General features: G+C 33.1%; 2 protein-coding genes across 4 annotated transcripts; both read right to left on the bottom strand.

Moving 5' to 3' along the window:
• Positions 1 to 1,747: 1,747 nt before the first annotated feature.
• Positions 1,748 to 3,449, bottom strand: LOC143465152 (uncharacterized). The gene is made up of 7 exons (XM_076963329.1): positions 3,304 to 3,449; positions 3,079 to 3,147; positions 2,829 to 2,942; positions 2,648 to 2,758; positions 2,385 to 2,498; positions 2,094 to 2,167; positions 1,748 to 2,010 (listed from the first exon to the last, which is right to left on the bottom strand). Exons 1-6 carry the CDS (start codon positions 3,368 to 3,370, stop codon positions 2,118 to 2,120), a joined length of 525 nt encoding a protein of 174 aa, XP_076819444.1. The 5' UTR covers positions 3,371 to 3,449; the 3' UTR covers positions 1,748 to 2,010; positions 2,094 to 2,117.
• A 4,283-nt stretch (positions 3,450 to 7,732) lies between these two features.
• On the bottom strand, positions 7,733 to 9,404 carry LOC143465005 (uncharacterized). 3 transcript variants are annotated; one of them, XM_076963106.1, is made up of 5 exons: positions 8,839 to 8,955; positions 8,548 to 8,661; positions 8,293 to 8,409; positions 8,176 to 8,217; positions 7,733 to 7,999 (listed from the first exon to the last, which is right to left on the bottom strand). In XM_076963106.1, the coding sequence occupies exons 2-5, from the start codon at positions 8,602 to 8,604 to the stop codon at positions 7,889 to 7,891; spliced, it is 327 nt and encodes a 108-aa protein (XP_076819221.1). In that variant the 5' UTR covers positions 8,605 to 8,661; positions 8,839 to 8,955; the 3' UTR covers positions 7,733 to 7,888. The 3 variants fall into 3 exon arrangements, 1 of the variants encoding a protein (XP_076819221.1); XR_013118573.1 differs by lacking the exons at positions 7,733 to 7,999; positions 8,176 to 8,217 and adding an exon at positions 9,180 to 9,404 and having other exon boundaries at positions 8,839 to 8,958; XR_013118574.1 differs by lacking the exons at positions 7,733 to 7,999; positions 8,176 to 8,217 and adding an exon at positions 9,180 to 9,404.
• Positions 9,405 to 10,918: the final 1,514 nt, after the last annotated feature.

The raw sequence follows: 10,918 nt of genomic DNA, 5'->3' as shown, positions 1-10,918 counted from the left end.
TAATTATCTGACAAGGATGTTCTGAATATGGTTTCCTGCATTTAGGGGATACGTTTATGTGGTAAGTGTTTGTAAAATTTTTCCGGAAACCGAAGTTTACATGAAAGATTATTGCACAGCAGCGTCATTTATGATATTCTCCTTCGTATGGCAAAGTTTCCGCTGCAATCGATTAAGTGGGCGTAAGCATGTATGAGTTCCCAAACTGCGGTTACCGTGGACGATATGGGTTGTGTTTTGTGGATATATGATCTTACTGTTGCTAATTTAAAGCTTTTGGTTTTGTGAGTCTCCGCCAGTTGTGTTCCCACTAAGTTGTTTTGCTGCAATACTTTGATCGCGATCACTGCGGATCAGCAGATTGGTCATTACTCATTAGTCACGAATCAGCTTACGTTTTGCTCCCAGCAGATTGGCCATTAGCCTACGCACAACAGTTATTTATATTTCTTTTTTAAATATTTTTTGATTTGATTCGTATCCCATCATCGTTATACCCGCACATGCCATATGCTATTTCATGGAAATTAAAACTGCCGCTATAAATATACGAACATCGTATTTAGGGAATTAATTTTTCTTTATTTATATCTTTGGCAATTTTTATTTTGAAGGCGTGACATTGTGAAAAATTGTAACATCTTCAAATTATTGAAACAGTTCCAGAAGGTACGTCAGAGCCGATTTATTAAACGCGTTCTAAAATTAGCGCGACGAAAATATTTTGGCCTGACAAGAAAAACTTTGTGAAATGCTTTCCCAAATTTTTAATTAAGTTGCGTTCATCAAAGCCCAACTTTGTTTACAGCATCATCGTGCGCATCGACCTTCCTAATATGTTAATCGTCTGTTGCAATAATAACTCTTGTTGGCGCGTTGCTTGTTATTTGACGTGAGCCAAAACAATAAGGAATAAATAATGGTCCATGACGCGCATTTGAAGTGATATGATGTTTCGAAAAGGATCTTACAAGATGAACGAAAATGAAAAACAGAAATTGCATTACAACGCCAATTACAATGCAATAGAAAATGTTATAACGTTACAATGCAGAATAGGCAGCATAATATTTAAAGATTGAAATTCCACCATATTCTTGGATTTTTTATTGTATTGAATACTTTTTAATATTCATAAATGTTCTTTAATATTTTCGCTTTTCCTGCTTCTCCCAACTTCAGGTAACAACACTTATGACTTGCCGCAATGCTCAGTCATGCAGCAAATGAAAATCCACTTTTGTAGCATTTCGCGCTACTTATAAGTTTTACAACAATACGCTTGGTGGCGCAGGAGATCTTGGGTTTTTTCGTGTTTTTGATAAAAATAATCATGTTTGGAATGTATCAAGTCAGGTTACAAACGTAATTAGTTTCAAAATATTGCTTACTTGGCGAAAAATATTCTGTTTTAATCATTAGCACTATGCTGATTCATTTTCAACGGATACTTTGCTTCTGCATACTTTTCTGAAGTTTACGCTCTAGATCTGTGCAGACTCTGGTATTTGCAGATTATAATGTTAAAATAATCGAGTTTTCGAGAAAAACCGAGGCAAGTTTTCATAAAGAGCATTAAGCTGATTTTCGAAAGCAAAATAATTCCAAATTAATTTATTTCTATCAGTGGTAATGAATTCTTAATGGAAATTGTCCTAAACTTTTCTGCAAAATATGCTTTACCTTATAATTGTTGACCTTTGAACTGACTTGTTTTGCCATTGCAAATGATATGTTGCTCAGTTGGTTTTATGTGCTGCCATGCTACTTTTATTTATAATGCAAAAATGAAAAAAAAACAAATGAAAACACGTTTCACGTGAAGAAACTTTTATCAATTCTTAACAGTAAATCAATTTTCAAAAATTACATTTTATTATAAAGTAAGATATTGTCCATGATGACGTTAACTCATGCAAAATTTATAACGTGTAAGTCTTTATCTTTTAAAGATTTCGTGGAACGTTTTGTCATATTAGAACACAAGTTGGCAAATATAGCAGCCAGATCCTATGAAAAAATTGTTAAAAATAAGATAAACTGCTAAACGCTATTCTAAGTGATAATTATTAATTCTGGAGCTCGCTAATTACCGATTTTTGTCGTCGTTTCAGCAATTACCACGGATATCTGTTTCGACGTCCGTACCCGTTTCCATAACCTCGTTCTGTAACAAGACATTATCAAATCATCGTGTTTGATTAGTCACAGTTTTTTCTTAAAAAGTGAATAATTCCGGTCTCTTTCCGCGCAAGTTGTAAAATTTTTCTTAGTTCATTTATTTAATTTTGTATTTATAATTTATTTTTATTCTAATTCTAATTTTATAATATACTGTAAATTATGACTTATTTATTAAGGCGTCAGCTATTCCTACAACTTACTTTTGCGTTGGCAATATTTTCCGTATTGTTCGTAGCCATAACCACATTTACATTCTTGTTTCTTGTTTGCAACGCATTTGGAGTGCTTAGGACAATACCCGCATGGACTTTTGCCTGGGCGACCAGATTTATTTGAAAATAAACAAAGACTTTTTATTGATAATTAAAATTATTAGTTTATAGTACTTTCTTTCATTCGACAAAATGTTTGTTTTATGATAAACTATTTATCATAAAGTAACTATAAATCTAAATTTGCTTACAGTCATGTCCGTGTCCTGAATATCCAGAGTTGCATTCACATTTGTATTGTCCGTAGTGACTTCTCACGCACTTTGCATCCTTATGGCAACGTCCGTGGCAATAATCATTGCCTTCGTAAAATAAATTCATTTTTGTTTTGACTGTGGAATGCTGGTTATTTCAAATAGAGGTTTTGCTTACAATAATGTCCATTTCCGTGGTAGCCGTGGTTGCATTCACACTTGTAGCGCCAGTACGAACGTTTGCAAGTGGCGTGCTTGTGGCATTTTCCATAGCAGTAGTCATGGCTTTTTTCTTATCACAAACATATAATATTTTATAATTTTATAAATGTTTGATTTACGAGAAATTTTGTAATACAATAAACTTGTGTGTAGACACATGTAGACATAGAGCATGATGCAATCTTCACCAACAATTCTATTCTTACTTTTATAGATACATTTGTATGACGTCTTCGTAACACATTTGCCGCCCGAGTACTTGCATTTGTAACAATCTGTTCAAGTGTAACTTTAAATTTCGATACTGAATAAAAATTATTAAACTTATACTAAATAGTTTTAAATCTCCGTATATTGAATGGTGGTTTCCACTAATTAGCAAAAGCAAAAAACAACGTGCAATAAAAATTAAAATCGTAGAAACATCTCACCAAAGTCCGCAGATACGGCGAAGACAGCTAGCAGCAGAAAAATTGCGAGTATTCTCACCAAAGTCATATTTTGCTTTCTTATTTGCTTCTTGCAAATTCAAAAACAAATAACTTAAACAACAGGCGCTTTGCTTTTAATATGTTTTCCATTTCCTCCAAGTCACGCGCAATCAAGTTTCAGAGCCATGGTTGCCAAACGGGAATTCGTCCTCGGTTTAAAAATATATCACGATTTTACGTGATTGTACGTTCAACTTTGCATTGATTTCTTCCTGCATGCAGAACATTTGCTCAATTTTGTTATTTTTTGTTTTTTCGTGAATTTGAACACGCCGATATAGCGACGACAATACTGTTAACACTTTCAAGTTCCTCTACGTACATGACATTTGATTCGAGCGAGACCAGTTCACAACTTTGACTTAGTGGTCCAACTGCAGTATTCTCGCGACAGTATACAATCATATATGTATAACTGTAGTGTACATAATGCTATTTTCAGAAGTGCGGTGATTTTCTGGTTCAGATTCACATTTGCATAGAAACATACTTCATCGATTGCTTGACAACACATACCGTAAACATATATTTTAATCTTGCATTTTCTTGATCAACAATATTTTTTTCTTCAGCAAAGTCAACGGTTTTATACGTCATTGGAGATTGTGCTTAAGTGTTTAAATTTTTGCAAAAGTTTTCCGCAACTCTAATTTGCATTGAAGATTATTGGCGAGATTGCGCTGTCATGCCCGGCATTCCTCCGTGCAGTGCCGGGTTTGTACCGCAATCAACTTGATTGGCTTGAGTGTTGAATAAACTTCCCAATTAGTGCCGTCGTTAAATTGTAAGTGCCGGTGTTTCTTTAAAGATCTATGCCTTGCTCTTTCAGAAAGTCCACCACATTTAGTTTATTTTTTCATTGTACGTTTGCATTATTTTTTGCCTTGCTTGTTTTTAAAGCGCTGTTATGGGAATGCCCCTACAACGGTCGATAGACGGCCATGACTGTAATAACTTAGTTTATGGTTTGTTTTTACCGCGACGTGTCGGCAGCTGTTTGCTTACACATTAAGGTATTGTGGACAGTTTGTCAAAGTAATTCGAAATTTTATGCTGCTTCCATAAATCCCACAATAACAAACCTTATCTGCATCTGCAGAATAAACTAACATGGTGTTGTCAAGTTATAAATATATTGCATACAGTAAAATTTAAAATTGTAGCTTTAATTAGTTTAAGTTTGAATGCAAGTGCAGAATTTGGTGTAGAACAAACGTTGTTCGGTAAGCAAGAAAAACGGCTACTACATAATTACGAAAACGTCGTGTTTTATGAATTGATATATATTTATTAATGTTTTTGGCAATTCATACTTTTATATATGATTTATAACAATATTTTAATGTCTCAAAAATAAATGAAAGAAGTTCATTAGGTAAAGTGATTTGTCTCCTGCTACAGTTGATCAGAACTAATTTATTTTGAAATTAATAATAGACAAGTTATTGCCCAGACAAGCGAAACTATTCATCGACTTCTGAAATATGTATTGTTGATAAATTTTCGTTACAATTTGAAGGATTGTTAAGCAGCAACATCAGAATATCCGCGTTTCGGTTATATTCCGGCTACTAAACATGACATGAAATGCATTTTATATGATGTTCAGGAAAAAAAAACAATTGAAAAATGAAACTGAAATATTAGGTTAAAAAATCACCGAAGCCGTGCATTTAGAAAGAACGAAAATTTCAGTTTGTTGTTGTAGTTTCTGTGCATTTTGACGTCATTTCCCTTTCAAATGTTTATAATGTTCTTTCCCATGATGCTGATCATCGTTGTGATAATAGTTGTATAACAGAGAAACGTTTATGCGGTCACACTCGAAAAAAATGCTCCCAACTTACTTTTTCACGTATTGATTTATTACTTTGTCTTTCCTATGGTTGCGGGCGATTTTGCAAAATGTTTTTAAATTCTTAAAAATAGGTGCCGACATGTTTTTTTTCAAGCCAGTTGTTGTAAAATTAATTTTTGTTGCCATTTGTCATGCTCACGCCAGCTCGGGTTTCTGAAATTATTTATATCCTTGACGTACATATTTATTGCAGCGATGTAAGTTTGATTTTCCATGAGTGGTGATGTCATTCTGCAAATACGTCACACTGCGGAGGCGTTACTTGAAAACATATCTTGGCTTAAGTATTATTTCGAATTTATTTGTAGTCAGTTGACGTGCAATTTTTTGAACACGTTTTCTGATCACGACCTCTTTTTTTTCTTTTAAACGTTTTCAGAGTTTTTGGCATGAAACTTTGACTTGATATACTTTGCAACATGAACGAAAAAGTTTGCGTTTTTTTAGCTGTTACAAGAATAGAGTTTCAAGGAAAAAAGAATGTTTTAAATTTGCCATAATCAATTTCCACAGCAATTTTTAATTTCAGCGTTGTAATTACAACGGGTATACTATCTACATATAGCTTTTATTATACTGTTTTTTTAAATTCTTATAGGTCCCAATGCTAGGGTTTTTTGTTACATTTTCCTTACCATACAGTATACACTTATAATATCTAAACCTGTTGTTTGTGGCTTGAGGTTGGCAACATGTTTTGAGGAAAGAAAAACGATTTAAAACAGAACGTCCGCAAACGAATGACATGCATTTTTGCATGTCGATATTTGCACGTTTACAGATCGCTGCTAGAAATGGTTTACGTTTGATAGAGAATAAAGTTACATAATATATCAACAGAGCTGGCCGAAATACCTTTTTTTTCATTCAAACGGCTATTTTGCTGGAGACACCATGTGAGAATTGATCGTTCTAGCTACATTGCCTTTGGGTCGCTATAATTTCCAACAAGCAGATAGAATAAAAACTAACATAGCCTGATCATAAGTGTTGAAGATTATAGTACAATGTTTTGTTTACCGAATGTTTGTTGACTATTGTGGTGCAAACATGTAACGTACAAATTATGCACTTGGGCCATGCTCTATTTCACGTACCGCACACTGATACAGCTTTTATACTTAAAGTAGTATTATAAAGGCAATAGCCAACATTTCAAGTAGAAACGCAAATATTACATCATTGGTGTTTTTTTAATAACGTTATCTTTTTTTTCGCCTTTCGAAATATAAAATCATTGTTGTTTTATCAAAACACAATTTTAAAAACATTTAGCATTTACTGTTTAATCACCATTTATGATAAATTATAATCTATAATACAAAACATAGAATTTATTCATATTTATTCATACGTCTTAACTGCAACTAGTAATGATAAATCTAAAAGTACGCATTTTCGTTGACCATTGACCAGGTAGTTTATATCGGGTAACGAAATAGATTGGTAGGCTACAAACTAAACCTTAAAAAAACGAACAAACAAAGTACTTTATTTTCAGCAGAAATGTTTTGAAATTAAACCAGCCTTTGTGACGAAAAACGGATGAAAATTCCAGGAAGATCAATATCGTTAATTCCGAAACACATTAAAGTTAACGTTTTAGGTGGAGCCACGAAGAACAATATTAGCTCCAGTTTAATAAAAAGAAATAGTGTACTGTAGGATCCCACTTATGAAAAATTTTGACACGTTTGTTCAACGTGTGTTAGGTAAATGTGAAATTTTATAAGTGTTTTTTAAAGTTTAACTTCTAAAGAAAAACGGTTTTTAAATTCTATATTTTACTGGTTATTAATATTAATTCTGAAATTTTCAGTTGACCATTAGTTCAACAACAACGGAAAAAAACCAATTTTTTTTGTTGCCATACACACACACACCCTGCAATGCCCTCGCAGCACAAAACCAACACTATTGTATTGTCAATCACCAATTGTTCAATTGTCTTCATCAAGTCTGTGCTGCTGACTTAATGTTTGGCCGATTTTACGTTTATTTGTAGTTATTTTTTGAGTTTTAAAATATTGGACCAACGTTTTTATGCTTTCCTTTTGTCTTTTAACTTTGGGACGATTGGTGTGCTAGTTTTTGATAATTGTTATTCGCCGACGTCTTGTGTCTTTCCGCAAGTTTATCTTGTGTTTAAAGAATTTTTTGCATATCCCTTCTCATAGTAACATATTTTGTAAAACAATAACTGAGACTATGACAACTTGTTTGTGTAGATCGAGCAAGCCAATTTTTGCTTATTTATATACTAATGGAGACGTATTCTTAAGTCTTAATTTCATTTGGAGAAATTTTAATTTCTCCAATTTCTTGATTCATGTCCAACACAAAAATTATTTTGATAAGCTCTTATACGTCAGTGCTGCTAATTAAGCTGCATATTAATTTATAATATCCTGGCAAGCCAAAACGTTTTAAAAAGACTTCTAAAATTGAAAACGTACAGTCTAAAAAAGTTGGCGAGGGCACGTGCGCTTCGACAATCTTAATAATAAATAATTAATCTAACAATTTATTTGTATTGTTTGTAAGCATGATTACATACAGGAAACCAAACCAAGCAATGATGAAATATTGCCACTGACATGTATTCTAGTTTACAAAATGCTCGAAAAAAAGTAAACGGTGATGAAATAACTAAAAGAAGAAAAGTAATTACAATACATTAAATAATCTTATACGAATAGGAATATTGAATAATCCAGGTCGTTGTTGTAGTTTCTGGAGACTGTGTCTTTTCAGTTGTTTAACGTCGATGGTGGTAGTCTGCGTAAAAATTGTTTATATTACTAAAAACCATGTTTACGAAAAAATCTAGTTTCTATTGTTCTGCATTACTTACAGAATTATTGAATTTAGTATCTATATCTAGTTGTAGAAATAAAATGCAAAGAAGATGTAAATCTATTTCACAGAAGTTTTTTTTTTTAATTCAGACTTACGGACGTAATGATGGCAATTCTCCCTTCGGTAACATCTAACATCTAAGAAAAATCAATAAACCGTTTAGGAATAGTATCAAAGACATGTTCAACACAAACATCCATCCGATATCTTACCGAAATGACATTTATAATCGTAATGTCCATGCTTGCAACGACAAGAGTATCCATAGCCGTTGTATTTCGGAAAGCATTTGCTGTTCTTAGGGCATTTGTTTTGATAACAGTTGTCCGCTGATATCAAGACAAGAATTTGTAAAAACAGCGAAACCAAAGGCGCAACACGTTTTTTAAAGTTGGCTTAATGTACATAATGAGTGAAAATGAAAGACAATAAAACGAATTTTGCGCGATAAAAAAAACAAAACATACGGTAACATCTTTTCCCGTTTCCTCTCCAGCCAGGAAGGCAAGCGCAGTAGCGACCATGTCCTATCTTGAAAGATTTGCATGTCGCCTGAGGATGGCAATAGGAGCAGGGATCTTCTGCAAATTTATCAATTTTTGATAAGCATTGTAACCATACCTACAACCTACTCTAGAAATGCATTACTTGCATGAATAGGTTGATGCAAAGGCGTTATTTAAGCATAATCATACGTTGCTATACATATCTTGCTTGTTTATATAGTGCTGCATTTCCACTAAGGTTGTATATCCTACCGATTGTGTGTTTGCATGAATATCCATGCTGATGGTATCCCGGCGCACAAACACATTTATAGCTTCCATGATGATATTCACACACTTGCGGGTATTCGCAGCTTCCATGGCAGTGGTCTTCTGAAAATGAAACAATGCAGCTTATAGGAAAATGATGCATAATATTACATACATTTGACAAAAACACTTGTTTTTAACATACTTGAAACGGAATACTAATTATCTAAATTTTTCAGTAAGATTTGACAAAGGAACCGTTTTCATTAAATGCTGTTATAAAAACATTCCAATGAACTTTAGGTGGACTTAACATCTAATTTCTGCAATATCTTTTTGCATACTTGGCTTATATCTTGCAGCTTTTGAAAGAACGATGAAACTTGAAGGCGACCATGACCAGAAATCCCAAACTTTTTGCCATGTTTCTCAGTTTGGTGTTTCCGTTCGTTGCAGAATGAGATTGACGAAAATTTGTTATTTTTCCAACCTTTATCACAATCGGTGTCTTTATTTAGAAACAGTGTGAACATTAAAAATGCAAACGACTTCATCTATCACGTTTGCTTGCAGTTAATTTGTCTTTCCAGTGATTGTGTGCGGTTTAAAAAACGTGTTAAATTCTTGGAAGTCAATCATCTAATAAATATAGTTTAAGTCATAGTGATTCAAACGTTGATGATGTTAGCTTTTTCTGTATTTCTTTGCGTTTGAGTTTTCTATTTTCTTCAGGAACGTGTCGATATGTTGTTGTGTATAAGCCAGAAGTTGTCCTAAATTTAATTTGTGTTACCATTTCTCGTTGTCACGCTAGTTTGGATTTTGTTAGTTATCAATATCTTTAGCGAATTTATTCATCGGTAATCGTAGCAAAGCTATATTTGTGGGGTTTTCCGAAAGTATATAGTTATGCACATTGGTAAATTACCGTGACAGCATTTCTTTTAATCGTGCCTTGATTTCGTTTCTAATTTGAAATTATTTATAAGTCGATTAACCCTTTTTTGAGAAAGTTCTTTTATCACAATTAGTTTATTTCATTTTATGCATAACGTCTTCAGTATCTAAGGCTATATGATATATAAAGCCAGAAACCATTTTTTAAACTATAAGATCTTTTACGACACCTGAGAAAATAATTGTATAATATCTTGTTTGATTTTGTACTAAAATGAAGTGTTGTTAAAAAAATGATGTTTTTATAAGTTGTATGGTCTGTGTACTAAAAGCATCATTATCGAACGTCATCATATACGAATAAGTTAGTGTGTGTTTTAGAGTGATTTGTATTCCCAGCTATGTTATTATTCGTCCAACATTACTTACCTAACTTAACTCCCGAATTTAATGATCAACGCGTTGTCGTTTTCAAAACGCGATTTTGAAAACAAAAACAAACGCGTAATATGTGTTCTTCGTCTATGGAGGTAGTCTTGCTAATTTTGTTTGATTAAAGTGCTTAGAGTATACTTACTTGAGACAGCTGGTGTTTTTATGGTTCTAGCTAAATCTTCGTTAGTTGGCGCCAAGTAACAATTTAAAGACATCAATGAAAACGCTCGGTAATTTTCTTGTGTAATAACACCATTTGACCAGTTGTGACAGCACACAGTATAAGCTTTCTGTAAAGAAGTGCTATCTTTTATTAACAAAAAGAATAATATATATATATCTATATATTAACTAATAAGTTATAATAGCTACCTAGCTACACATATACGTTTATTGTGTCGAGGTTTGTGACACAAGTTGATTAGCATGGTCAGCGCTGTGATGCAAGCATATTCAGTGTATAATGTACAAATTGGGCTCGTACCGCGTACGTGCCTGGTACAGCAACTTTGTATACTTGATGGTACAGTATAATGGTTTATCGAAGCTTAAGGTTTAAGCTTAAGGCAAAACTTATTAAATTTTTCTTGTTAAATTTAACACATATTAAGCATAACTGTGACACTTACCAATGTAAAGGCAATGGCTATCACTTCAGTTATAAGTGTAGATAAAACCATCTAACACTAATCGCAGTTTTCGTATTTTTTCACTCTTATTGCTGCACTTTTTCCTGCAAATTTTCTTCAAA

Source organism: Clavelina lepadiformis, chromosome 7 (genome assembly GCF_947623445.1).
Source record: "Clavelina lepadiformis chromosome 7, kaClaLepa1.1, whole genome shotgun sequence".
NCBI classification, from domain to species: domain Eukaryota; kingdom Metazoa; phylum Chordata; class Ascidiacea; order Aplousobranchia; family Clavelinidae; genus Clavelina; species Clavelina lepadiformis.
Note: the sequence above shows the minus strand (reverse complement) of the source record. Positions and strands in the feature narration are given on the sequence as shown.